The following is a 14,611-nucleotide window of genomic DNA, read 5'->3' on the forward strand; positions in this document are numbered from 1 at the left end:
AAGGGCTCCGGATGTGACTTCTTTGTCAGGCCGGATTATTGTTCAGCCACTGTGACCTTAAGATGGCAATTTAGACAATTATTTCAGACATTTAAAGCTAAGGGTGCGCAGGTATTCCTCCTGAATCCTGCTAAACTCAAGGTGATTTATAAGAATCAGACTAAATATTTCACCTCGGAATCTCAAGCACAAGCATATTTGCAGTCTATCGCTACTAGAGATGGTCCACCCTGAAGCTGAAAAAGAAAAAAAAAATGATGGGAACCAAATTGTGTGGAAATGGGAAGAAAAAGAAGAGAGGGAGGGGGATAAATAAAAAGGGAGAAAAAAAACGTAATCAGTTAGTTATAACTACCTCATTTTGAGATGTATTGGGTGCACTATCTATTAGAGGTGAACAAAATAATGCATGGAGGACTTGTAGCATCAACCTGCACCAATTGGCTTTCTACTGCTCTTTAATGTCGACTGAATATCTATGGGTTTTTTTTTTTTGTTTTTTTTCTTCTTCGCTGTCTTTTTTATTGGATCTTCTTTTTTTCTTTTTCTCTTCTCTCATTAAGACTGGAGGAAGAAAAAAGAAAATACATTTTTTTTTTTTGTCCGACTAAAAGAGTGATACTGCCTAAAAGAGTGAGGCTGACTATGTAATTAATAGTATTTTAAGATATAAAGGGATAAAAGTGTCGCTCTATGAGACGTTCTCATTGCAGAGCAGATAATATGTTTAGTAATAAACTGTCTAAGTAAAAACAGATTACAGACAAATGTAAGAAGAGGGCAATAACCTGGCAGATCCTCTGTCGAGGTGGATCTTGCACACTCGCATCACTAAGGACTACGTCCTTTTGCTCACAAGGGGTGGCCGAAGTGGGGAGGGGGAGGGGGGAAGTGAGGGTGACCTCGGATTGGGGTCAGAGGGTGGGTCAGAGTGGGATGGTCAAAAAGGGGAAAACAGGGATCATGGGTATAATGTCTATTGATTGTATGAAAATAATGCAGGCTAGGGGGCAGAGTGTTTCTATTTTTGCTAGAGTCGGAGCTGATGGCAGCTAGAAAGTTAAGAATAGGTACTCTAAATGTGAGAGGCTTGAATGCTTTAAATAAAAGGCAACGCGTTGCTCGGGAATTGCAGTGGCTTAACTGCGATATTATTGCATTGCAAGAGACACATCTTGCATGGTCTAAGCGAAAGCACTTAACTGATCTTGGGTATAGTGTGCTGGTGTGCACCAAGCAGTCTACTACAACGCGGGGGGTCGCTATACTAGCCAAGAGAAATCTAATTGAAGGCGGACGAGTCCTAGAGGATAATGCTGGAAGGTGGGCAATTACGGAATGTAAAGTAGGAACTTTTAAATGCACTGTCTGCTCCATCTATGGTTCTAATTTTGATGAGGCAGCAGTCTTGGAATATCTGAACGTTGAATTGGCAACCTGGGCCGCTCCCGTGATTTTATGTGGTGATTTGAATATTAATCTCCACTCTGGAACATTAGGTAATGATCAATACCGGTATGAAGGTAGGAAGCCAAAGGTATATAGGGCGTTGAATTCATTGGTGAAAGCACAAGGGCTAACTGATGCCTGGGCCTATCTTAGGAAGACCGAGCCCGGTTATACTTTTTTCTCGACTCCTCACCAAAAATTATTCCGCTTAGATTACTTCTTAGTTACACATAAATTGCTTTATGATGCACAAATACAGGTCTATCCCCGAGCGACGTCTGATCACGGTCCAGTAGTGCTATCCATCCTGGCTTTATTTCCACCCTGCAAAGCTCGTGAATTTTCTTTTGATCGCAAGTTACTCTTGGATGTCAAATTCCAAGAACATATGAGTGAGTGGATTCGCGAGTTTTTTAACTTAAATAGGGGAAGCGTAGGTGTTGGTATAGTCTGGGATACGTTTAAAGCAGCTTTTAGGGGGGAGGTGTTCAGTTATGGATTGTATGCTCAGAAGCAGATGCGAAAAAAGCTACAGGAGCTTTATCAGGAGTTGGGCAAGGCTGAGAAGCTGCTGACTCAAGACATTGCTCATAATAGGGATACCTATAATACATCAACCGCGGTGGCGCATTCTAAGGCTAAGGTTAATAACTATTGGAGCAAGGAAGCAGCAAAGACTTTTGAGGTTAAGAGACAGGTGTTGTACGAATATGGGGAGGCAAGTGGGAGGTGTCTAGCCCAGAGAATGAGGAACAGGGAAACTGCCCAACGTATTAAAATTATGAAAAACGAGGCTGGGCAATATGAAGAAACCGAGAGTGGAATCTTAGAAGTCTTTAGAAGCTTTTACGCTCGTCTATACGCAGTAGAAGAATATGACCGAAATAGAGCTCTATCCTTTCTTGGGCAAAATCTCGGGCTAAAACTGGATCAAGGACTGGCAGACATTTTGGAGGCCCCTATAGAGATGTTTGAATTAGAAGCGGCTCTTAAAGCACTGCCAGCAGGCAAGGCTTCGGGTCCTGATAAGCTCCCACTTGAAGTATATAAATCTTTTAGCCAAGCTTTAAAATGGGATATGCTAGCTACATTCCGAATGGCTCAGCAAGGGGAGTATCCTATAACATGGGGCGAAGCAAGTATAGTAGTGTTCAGAAAAAAGGAAAAACCGATGGACTTACCTGGCTCATATCGACCTATCTCATTATTAAACACAGATGGGAAAGTATATTCTAAGATCTTAGCTACCAGATTATCAGAAGTGATAACCCCTTTGGTTTCTATTTATCAGCATGGGTTTATCCCAAAGCGCGGTACAACCGATCATGTTAACCGGGTGATTACTTTAATCGATCATGCAAATGTGTCGGGGAACCCACTGAGCCTTATATTACTGGATGCAGAGAAGGCCTTCGATCAAGTATCGTGGGCCTTCTTATGGGACTTGCTGAAAATACAAATTTTATTAAATCAATCCAGGTGCTTTATCATCAACCTAGTGCACGAATCAATGTAATGGGTCTTCAATCTGCAGTGGTATCAATACAACGAGGGACTAGGCAGGGATGTCCATGTTCTCCACTACTGTTCGCTTTGTATATAGATCCCTTTTTAAAAATGATTGAGTTGAGCAGTAGGGTACCCCCAGTCAGGATACAAACACAACAGTATCGTGTATTGGCGTATGCTGATGATGTTGTTGTGCTTTCATCAAGACCGTCGATAGCTATGCCTGAAATTGAAAATCTTGCAAAGATATACGGAACGGTATCTGGATACAAATTAAATACCGCTAAGACTCCAATACTCTGCATGAATATCAAGTCTTATGCTGATCCACGAGTCTTAGATGAGGGTACTTATTTGGGAATACAGATTCGAGCTGTAGCTGCGACTACGGTAGAGGTTAATTGGCAGAAGCTGTTGCATGGGGTTCGTAAACAGCTGGATCAGTTAGAATGTTTACATCTGACACTGGTCGGCAGATGCAACATCTTGAAAATGATGGTATTGCCTAAGGTGTTGTATCTTTATAGATGTCTACCACTAGAGATTACTTCCACACGTATTTCACAATTGCAAGCAATATGTATGAGGTTTATGTGGTCTCAGGGGAAAGAGCGACAGGCTAAGAAATATATGATGCTGCCTAGGGCAGTGGGTGGTTGGGCAGTTCCTGATTTCCTTCTGTACTATTATGTATGTATGTTGCAGCGAATGAATGTTTTATTAATTGGGCAGGGACTTGTGGAGCCAGCACTACAACCTTCTATATATTCTCTGCTTCTAGGGACTGAAGCCAGGAACCGTCTTTTTATTGACATAGATTGGAACTATTACAAGCGCACTAGGTTCAAGGTGATAGCCGCCGCATATAAGGCTTGGAAGGCAATAAGGAAGCAATATAATATTCAAAATGTGTCTATCTATACCCCTTTAATTGCACCGGTACTGCATCCTAATATATGCTGGGATCACATAGTAGTTAACTGGCGTTTAAGACGTTTAATAACAGTGGGCGATATATACACACCAGACGGGTTAAAATCTTTTTCCCAACTGAAGAAACAATATTTGTTACCTACTGCACATTTTTTTAAGTATCTGCAGCTGCGTGAGTATTTTGCTAGTCTGAACATTGTGAATGTGCCTAACCCTCTTATTGAGGCAAATAAAAAGTGCTCTCGTATAGGAGTATTATATAATATAATTATCGAGACAATGTCCAACGACTTGGAAACTCATCGTACGAGATGGGAAGAAAGATTGGGGTCCTATGAAATACCGTTGGAGCTCTTGATTGAATGGGCTTGCCGTTTATTCATGTCTGCCAATCTGAAGGCACAACATTATAAGACTTTGCAATTTTATCAGGCGTGCGATAGAGATAAAACAAAGTGGGGAGGAGATCCAGATGGAAAGTGTTTTAGATGTAATGTTTTACATGCTGATGTAGCACATATTTTTGCCACCTGTGCTAAATTATCAGAATTGTTTGGACATATAAACAGGTTCTTGTCTGAGATTCTCGGTGTTACTATACAACTGACAATTAGTGAGATTTTGCTGGGTATAGATGCAGGTGGAACCCGTATAAATCCCAGCAAGGAAGTCAGTTATCTGATATTTATGGCAGTAGCAGTGCTTAGGATGTGTATTGCCTCTGCGTGGTTACAAATTGATGCCCCCCCATTCGAGATGTGGAGAACTCGTTTTTTGTTCACGTACAATATGGAATATAACCTATATATTGTTAAGGGGATGCGGAAAATGGCATTGGGGCAACTAATTTGGGGTGCTGTCCATGCATATATGGACAAGTAAGACGGTCCTGAGTTTTCTAGAGTACCTATTTTTTTTTTTCTTTTCTGTGTAATGAACGATATAATGGAATCACTTTTTATGTATTAGCTGCATCAGTCGTATCAGTCTGAAATTTGTCGAACATTATTGTAATTCAAATTTTGTGAATCTATCCTGCATTGCATTATTAACTGAATGGTGGGTTATGTCCTTTTTTGTTTGTACCTGTGATCTCTATTCAATAAAGAAATTTAAAAAAAAAAAAAGAATCTTCGAACTAATAATAATTGATCCGGAATATAATTATATAGATAATGTGGTTAATGTAGCAGTACTTGTTCCCTATATAAAATTGAGAAGAGAGTGCACACTAAGAATCACTAGTATTTTTCTTGTTTATTTGAACATGCAGCATGAACACCTCGCAACGGATAGAGATACTCACCGTATATCCCTGTGTCACACATAATAGGACAACAGTGATTTTTTTATATGATTTTATTAGTCGCATCATTTGTGATTTCATTGATGACATTTGTAATATTATGTATGCACTTTAGTTGTGTAGTACACCATAACTGATGAAATTTAGTGTTTTTTAAGAAGGTTTTGAATTGTAACCATAATGCTTCAAGTAAACGTTTTCCTAGAAAAGTGTTCTCTTTAATATAGAGATGTTTCTGGTCATAGTATCTAATCATATCATTTTTATGTGGCCCGGTATTCTTGCCTCAGTACCAGTGCCCATTGGGCAAGTCCAGATGGTCCTGGGTAAAGAGCAGGGTATTTGCTCATTCCTTGTATCCAATATCCTGCCCCTAGGGAGGACTGCCTAAGTTTATGAACCCATAATTGATTGATTGATTGATTGATAGGCAAACATGCCCAAGCACACTCAAGCTCACCTTTTCCTCTGTCACAAGCTCACTCTTAATGACCCCACCCACCTTCACCCCCAGTCGGCTAACCATTGAGAAATTACACTGTTACTTGTTTATTTTATTTCGAAGGTTTTGTATATCGCGAGCATGACCCTTTTGGGTATCGGAGCGCTTTACAGGGGAAACTTAGGGCAAAATAAGACGTGCAACCATTATTGCTCCCCAATACAGATAGTTACAAAAGTGTTTGCATGAAAATTCCAAACATCAACAACAGACATGGCCAACATCCATCATGTGGGTCACGACGTTGATCATGTAAGTATACTCATAAGTAGAGACTTTAATTCTTTCTTGAAAGAGGCAGTAGAGAGATTGTCTGCTTTCTGGAGGAAATGCGTTCCAGATCCTTGGGGTGATCCAAGCTGGTTAAGGCAGTTTGACGAAGGTCATTCCTGGTGAAAAGTACCTCCTTAAACAGCTATACCGTTGCTTTAATAAGGCTATGGAGACCAGATTCTTTTGTTTTAGATGCTATGAACTGTTTCTTTATTGGGGTTACACGATTGCGCAACAGTCAGTTGATTTATCCTTTGTCTCTTGGTTAGGTCGCTCCCGTAGTCACCAAGGGTCCATAGGTGGTAGGGCAGGTGCACTTGCTTCCAGCGTTCTCCCGTCTTATGAAACCGAAAGAAAATAAAACAAAACCAAGGTCAGGGGTGGAAAACAAAACTTTCCTTGTACAGGGTAGGGATTGTGAGGGAAGCATCACCCAGCTCCAACACCTTGTATTGTATTGTATTAATTCTTGTATAGCGCTACTGTGACCCTACGGGTATCCTGGCGCTCTGATATAGAACAGCGTTTTGGAAAATCTCGTACCCGACCCCTCCCTGTGCCCTGAAAAACCCCTCAGCCTTGCCTTACCTTGTCTAGCCACCCTCCTCCAGGACAGTGGCGGGGCGGGGCGGTGCGCGGTCTCGTTGGCCTCCTGGCGTATCGTTCTCGTCTGGGACGGCGTGTTCGGCTACAGCTTTCCTCTCCTTCTGAAGGCTTGTTCCACCCGGTAGCTTCGGCGTCTCCTGCTTCTCTTCTCCTGCCTTTTCGCCCACTTCCCGATTCGTCACGGTGTCGCTCGACCCCTGCCTGTTGCTGTCCTCCACTGATAGGGCCGTCAAAGCCAGCGCCATCGGCCACGTCCCTCGGGGCTCCTCTTGGTGGCTGCTGGGGTTATTCTTAAACGGCTCCTCCACCGCCTGTATACGGAGTGACAGTGCGTCAATCATGTTATCGAAAAGGTAGTAAGGTATTATAGTCAACTGTTCTTCTTCTGTCACCTGACAAGTACATTTTGAGAAACTTCAAATTTGTAAAAGAATTGGAAAAGATCACACCCTTTATCAAGTCTAAGAGCCAGATGTTAAAGTTACCAAAATAGTGCAAATACTTCTGACAATTCAAAAAGGAATTGGAAAGTGCTATACCCATTGGTTCTCAGCACATGGAATGAACTTTGGCCATACACTGGTTTCACTTAATCCATCCACAGAATCCCACTCATTGGGTGGGCTATAACTGTTGGTGGTTTTCGTTACCCAACCCCTGGGACAGGTCAGGGATCCTAATAACTTTGCCACCATGATGCTCACCCAAACTTAAATTAGCATCTAAATGCGAGGTCTTGAGAAAAAGGTGTCTCACTTAAAAATTCTTATATAACTTTGAATGTAAGCCACATAAAAATTCTTATGCAACTTTGAATGTAAACCACAAATTCCAGGGGCGTACCATCATCCTATAGCTTTGGACCCCATGACCAGCCTGCATGATTGTTTCCAAGATCAACCTGTGGTGGACAAATGCTTTTTTAGGAAGAGTTTGTGCAAATTCATCAAATGGGGGTGAAAATATTTGTCGAAACAGTAATTTTCCTAGTGTTGTCAATGAACCGTTAAGAGTCACTATTTGCACCCCTGTAGTGAAGCCAAATTGGTGGCTACAATCACTGTGTTTATGGTTAATTCACTTATTCCACAGATTTTTTTTTTTTGATCTGCTAATAACTTTGGTCTCTTTTGCCAGTTATAGATAGAATATTCCCAAAATATATTGTTTACTTTTTACTGGGTTAAATATGCCTAACAGTTTTTCAGACGTTTGAAAAAAGAAATTAGGTAATAACATTTATGGATACCTCGATGAGAACGCTCCTAATGTTCCTGGACCATGGGATTAGAATCTGAACTAAAAATAAGCTTGTTTGTGCGTAGCTGATAATTATACTCCATTTAACACTTTATGAGGTCTGCAATCCCCTGAAAAGTTTGTGAATCGTATCCTGGAAAAATCGCTTTGAACCATATTGGGATATGATGAGCCAGCCCACAACTCATTGATGGACTATCTTTGATCTTGGCTAATTTGTGCATACTGGTCAAGTAAAGAGGAAGTCATTGGGACCCCAAAGGTGCATTTTCCTCTGAAAGTTTTATAGGACATTTCCTGAAAAGTGAGGGCATAAAGATGCCTGCCGTTAATCTATGTGCACGAGTTGCATGGAGGGTTACCACTCAAAGGATGTGGCAGAAATCACACGCACTGTTCATTTTCAACTGGATTCTAGGAGGTGACTACAGCACTTGGCCAGAGTCTGTGCCATGTGCAGGTGGAGTGGGTAAAGGAGGTGGGGGCAGAACAGGACCTGTGTCTAAGCGACACTTGGGAAAGAGTGACTGTTCACTGGCACTGGCTGAATACAGCTCCCTGTACCCAGTAGTCCCTGGGTAGAACTGTGCTGCTTGGGACCTTTGAACAGGGCTACTTGTCCGTGGCATGATTAAAGGTCAAGGTTATCCAACGAATACTAACTCAACGAGTGAGTAACACACTGGGGTTAACTTCCAAACGTATATTTAGTCATAGTCGCATGTTTGTGACTAAATATACCTTTTTTTCTATAAAGCCTACTAGAAATTTGCACAGTGACTCCTGGCAGACGTAAGCCCATTTACGGGTGTGTGATATCTACCTTCCATGTAGAGCTATCTAGTGCGTAAATCGCAGTCAAGGAGTGTGAAATGGGCTTTTCAAGGCATGGTTTGCCTTCAAACTATGGAAATGCCCAAATACTTGTATGTCTGTGGTCATTACCAAACTCTGATCCATTCTCTTCCCATCCTGGAAAGGGTGATAAAATTTACTCCAGCACATGGATGGTGAAATTCCTCTTCCAGGGTGAGAAGAGGAGTGAATCGCCTTTGGTTTTTCTGGGATTGTAGTGGAAGGACGTAATCCACAGAGGAAGATTTAGCTCTGGAACAGGATCCTGCCGGAAAGATCACATAACCTTGTTTAGTGCAGGAAACCTGTGCCTGTTGCAGCGCTCCAGATGTAATTACGGGATATGTTTCTTTAGTTCTAAAAAGCACTTAAAGTTTAAGGCAGAGATCTCCGTACATGTGTTTCATGCTTTTTTTATGTGTAAATTGGACCCAATACATTAATCTCCTGTGGGAATACACTTGATGAGTAACTTACTCATTGAGTAAATACAGAGGGGAAAAGAAAGAAGAAAACCCCTAAAGAGGCCAAACTCTCTTAAAAATAGATTGTTTAGCCTGATTACATAACATGCAGGGTGGGAGAGAAAGACACAAAGCAGGAAGAAAAGAAGAGAGAGAACGTGAGGAGAAACCCACAGCACTGCCAGAGCGCACACATTGGGTCACAATGGAGATGGTACTACGAGTGAAACCTAGATAAGGGGTCCTATAGGCGGAGAGGTGGGTAGGCAGTAGTAACAAAAATCTAAATGGGATCTCCCCTGTAAAGAAACAGTTGACATAGATATTGAGTCATCCAGGAGTTACTTAATGATTGAGCATACAAATAAACATAAAGTTGATAAGAATGGAAAGACTGAGTTGGAGTACAGACTTTTTTCATTTGTCTCTTTGGGTTTATCAGACATCCCAAACAACTTGCTTTTATTCACTGTAGCTATGCTTGTATAGGAAGATCAATGACTATAATTGGTGGTGTAAAAAAGCGTTTTATGCTATAATGTTACTAGAAATGACTGAAATTACTGAAGTTTCCGGGTTATGGTTAGTTGGGCAATGGTGCGACTCTTTTCACTATTGCATTCATTATCCATAATCTTACAGAAGTAAAGGTCTGACTAATAGCAAGCTTTCTTGTGTCTTTGCCATCGTGTTTCATGTAGCTTTCAGCTCTACACACTAAATTCCACATCGAAAGTGAGGTGCTGAACTGTGCAAGAATTTCTGAAGGTCGTCCTTGATCCCACTAGACAGCCCAACAAATGCAAATTGTGTTATATAAATTACAATTATTGTTTGCATGTGACCAAGCAAAGGTCAGCAGCCCTGTACACAATCTGAAATTAGGCCAGCCCTGTGCTCCCATTGCAGATGAAGGGCTATGTGAGTGCCGTAACTGTCGAAAGGCAGCAGAGCACTATACAGGGTCAAAAGCAAAGGTATGCAAGTGTGTGGTTGGAGTGGTAGCTGGTTTCTAAGAGCACGAAGGAACTGATACTGCACCATGACGAAGTGTTATTTAAAGAGGTGCTCAACGTTGTAGGTCGATCACCTCTGCTCCTTCCATGACTGAATTTACGTATAGGGTCAGATGTGCATCGTTAGATAGCGTGAAATAACAACCCCCTCAAACGTTTTGCTCGCCTGAAGTAGAGGCTGTATATCGCGTACTGTGTAGTTCACTGTAGCCAAATGCATATGCAGGCAGACCTCTCACCTGTTTTAGTCATGCTGAACAGGAACCATTGAGTCCACAGGGACAGAAGACACAAGTGCAAAAAAGTGCTCACTCAAGAATGGCAAGATGGATGAGCAAATGAGAAATTCAATACATCATTCATTGATAGTCTACCCTCTCCTCATCGTCATTCCCTGCCTCTTAATTATCTCCTTTGCTTGCCTGCGTGATCATAGTGCATTTCTTTCAATTCTCTCTTCCTTCATTCTCACACCTGCTAACCATCTTGTCTTCCTGTACAGAAATTAATTATTTCTACTATATAGGCAAAATGATAGTGTAGGTTCCAAATAATTCCATAGATTTTCTCTCTGCGTTTTGTGCCATGTCCTTAATTTTTTTTATAATAATGTCCACTTTACTTTTTATAGGCAATGAGGAGAGAATACTCTGCTATGCAAAGAGAAATTGAAAATCTGCATGCTCAGCAGACGGATCAGGTAATTCTTTTGGCATAAAGGAATATTGAATTCTGAAGCTAGCCGTGATTGTTGTATTTTGTAGTGACTATTGATCACCTTTGTTGGTTGCATGTATAGGTTTAAATGCCTTATAAAGAGACGTGAAGAGACTTCTGTGTTACTTCTACACATGTATTATAGATGGTGTCATCCTGGTGGGCAGGAGGCCTTCTAGGAGACCAAGACTGCTCTAACCACTACAATGCTACATCCCCTATGGCTTTTTATGCACTCTTCCTAATTTGGATTGCCCCTAGATTGTATCGGGAAACATGGAAACTTGATTTGGATATTGTTTTTGCAATATAGTGAAGACTGTATCCAATCAAGACAAATGTTTCTTATTTTGGCAACAACGGGAGCTGGGATAACTTGGAAAATGATGGAAGCAGTCCAATATACCTTATGCTACTCGTACCCAGCTGGAATGGTACAGACTTTTTTTAAAACTATATTGTTTGGAGAGTTATATGGAAATGTTCCTGACCTCTGGAGTGTCCCGGGTTTATATTTTAAATATGTCTCGTACTCCATCTTCTAACTCTGTCGTACCATTATATCTATCCAGGCCCCTTATATTTTCTTTAACTTTTTCGGACCACTCCTTCCAGTGTACATTACTCTATCTGTGGCCACAGCCTGTGAGGCAAGTGCTATTTTCAATGTACTTATACGTTTGATGCAGACTCTTTTTAGTAAAATATATATTCCCATATATTTTAACTGGACCAAGCACAACCAGTAGCTCACTCTAGGGTGCATCAGTGGCTTTTCCAACGCCCATCCTCCCAAGTAGCCTTGTTGGTCTCCCTGTAGCCTTTTTTGACTGTTTATTACTGTTTTGATTGTTAATGAGAAGTATTCTGAGCAAAGCTAGACTCCAAAAGCATGCCTTCTCACCTGGAATAACTTTGATGTATGAGTCCAAGGCCTGTTTGAGCTTTAATTATTTACATTGGCTGTGATTCACCCGATACGTATTTTGTATGCAGTTGTGTAAATGTTAAGTCTGCACTCAGTGTGAATCTGCCATTCATTGGATCGCCTAAGATTAATTGCAGTACTCTGGTTCCTGCTTTTAGTGATGTTTTGAACAGCAGTCACCCATTCCATGCTGTCCCACTTAGGTATTTTACTGTATCATTTCTGCCAATTCTGTTTATTCCATTTATTCCACGAGGCGCACGCCCATTCATTCTCTACCAATGGTTGAGCTTCTTCCCATTATTTCATTACATTGGTTAAAGCAAATCCACCTTTAAATGTATTCTTCTGTATTGCCGACCACGCTAATCTGAAGGCCTCTTTCTTCCAAATCAGTGACTTTACCACACACTCTAGGCCATTGAAGAAGTATTAAGAAACGGCACGTGGAGAATTTTATAGAATGTATAGGAGTCATGGAAGGGCAATCATTTTATACAGGACATTTTGTACTATTGATCAGAGAGGGAGTTTCTTCCAGTGGGGAATATCTATGCATACTTTCCTCAGTAGAGTATCTGGTTATTGGTTTAAAATGTACTTCAGTTTAATGATGCTTATAGTCTTATTTTTTTAAAAATCTTTATTTTTTCAAAGGCATTTTTAGCTTTAATGATGGGAAACCACTCGCTCAAACAGCAAGGTCTTCATCAAACCAGTATGAAATCAAGAATATCTCCAGTACTTTCCCAGTGTACATAGCAAATCATTTGGGTCTGCGATGTATTACATGTTCTCATCTGTGTAGAAAGATATCCGCTAGTTCCAAATACTGCATCATTTTCAGTCCCTAATCTTGGAATTTCCATTTTTCTATTCTTCCAGTGGTTGTCACCAAATCAAATAAAATAAGGAACAGCAGATCTCTGGCTCTGGTTCCTCTCTGTATTGTGAAAATTGTAGATTGGAATCCATTTACCCTTGTCTTGGCCAGCTATGCACTGTACAGTAGCTTATCCCTGAACTGAAAATATGTTCCAAGCCCCATTTTCCGTCTACAAAAACTCAGCAGTGCCATGAGATTGAATCAAAGGTCTTTTTTGTGTCCATGACGAAGGTGTGGTGGGAGCAAGGTTCAGATGAGGCAGTCATGAGCGTGATCAGATGTGACTAAAAAGATGCATCATGGAATCTATGTGCCTGTGCGCTTGTAATGAAGAAATAGTCGATCTTGAGTAGTTGTTCTCTGCCCAAAAGGAAAAGGTTCTCTTCCTTCCATTTGATGCCCTCCGTATTTCAAATAGACCCATGGCCTGTTTGAATCAGCCAAGACTAGTAGGGGCCCTGCTTCAAGAATATAGTCTCACAAATCTCTTTATTTAGTTATGTATCGCCATATTAAGCTCTCCTACTAAGATAAATATTGGCTGTGGAGATTTGTCACTAATTCACCTAGAAAGTTTAACATGTAATATTATAAGCTGGGTGGGACATGAACAGTTCGAGTAGTTTCTGATAGATACGTCTGTCTGCAGAATTCTCACATTTTGAATATCCTCAGGCACCAGACGGGAAACAGCCTTAATAACGAAGTTTGAAAAACGACTGACCTGAGCAACGAATCCTAAACAACGACCAATCTGTTAACCACGATATCCTTAACGACTCCTCACATGAACTATGACTTTCCTAAACCACGAAAATAACGACCTCGTGACTGGCCAATGGAGGGCACTATTGTAATTGAACTATCTTGCTAAACTGTTTCTTGCCAGCTTGCAAGTAGCCTCTACAGGGTCCTATTGTCGACCTAGCCAGTTTGATGGAGATATGGTGCTTGATCACTCTATGTACGGGGCTACTATCTATGTTAGTCATTAGCTCTACATCTGAGACACAAAATGGCCACCTGAAATTCAGAATATATCTAAAGAATCACCTATCCTCCCAGACACTTGGATACGCATATCCTCTTCCGAGCAGCACTATCCAACTCCAACGAGAGAAAAGGAAATATGAGGACACTGAAAGATGGTAGTAACTCGGGGGGTGTGGCTTGACAGGCAAACATGGTGGCTATGTTATCTTGCTGCTCCGGCACTGGGATCCCATAATCTGCACCATCTGCCGTGCTCAGGGCTGTGTGGGAACATCCACACTGATTTGGAGCAGTGTTGCCCCGGGGAGAGAACTGAGACCGGGGCGGTTGTGCTCCGTGAGTTTACGAGGCCTCTGAGGGCAGCCTGCCTCACTTTAGACTAGGTGCTGCCACAGCAAGGCCAGGAATTGAGACTTGACCATCTGCTGTAGAGTGAGCTTGGAGTGAAAGGCAATTGAAGGTGTCAGCGGAGACAGAGTATTCACTGTGCCTTTTCTCTGCCTCCCCTCCGCCGAGAGGATTCCGAGCCGGGTTGCTGGAGAACGCGTCTAACACTACGTGGTTATCGAGCCGCATCAGAGGCTGAAGCCCAGGTGAGGTGCGATGAAGCACTAACTAACATGAGGAGAGCTGAAATATCAGAAGTGGTTGCCTGCACTAACCTGCCCTCAGAAGATAGTGGTGTAAATAATTTTCGTGGTTTAGGAATTCGTTGATAACAATGTAGTGGTTTGGGATTACTCGTTGTTTAGCCTTCGTGGTTAAGGAATTCGTGGTTTAGGCAGTAGTTGTTTAATCATATATCCGCACCAGACTGGATCTTTAAGCATTTCCACAACACTCCCCTGCTGATAGGGGGGCACTGACTCCATCTCCTTACCAAGAGCGATGCCACAGTAAAGTCATTGGAGCTA

General features: G+C 41.6%; 1 protein-coding gene across 32 annotated transcripts in view; it reads left to right on the top strand.

Annotated features, from left to right (window-relative positions):
* KTN1 (kinectin 1) overlaps positions 1-14,611 on the top strand; it is a 484,843-nt gene that overhangs the window by 301,356 nt on the left and 168,876 nt on the right. For all 32 annotated transcript variants that reach the window (XM_085626790.1, XM_085626798.1, XM_085626810.1 and 29 more), the window contains exon 20: positions 10,805-10,873. In XM_085626790.1, the coding sequence (XP_085482916.1) occupies positions 10,805-10,873 (69 nt within the window). The remainder of the gene's footprint in view (positions 1-10,804; positions 10,874-14,611) is intronic.

This window comes from Triturus cristatus, chromosome 9, assembly GCF_964204655.1.
Source record: "Triturus cristatus chromosome 9, aTriCri1.1, whole genome shotgun sequence".
Taxonomy (NCBI): Eukaryota; Metazoa; Chordata; class Amphibia; order Caudata; family Salamandridae; genus Triturus; species Triturus cristatus.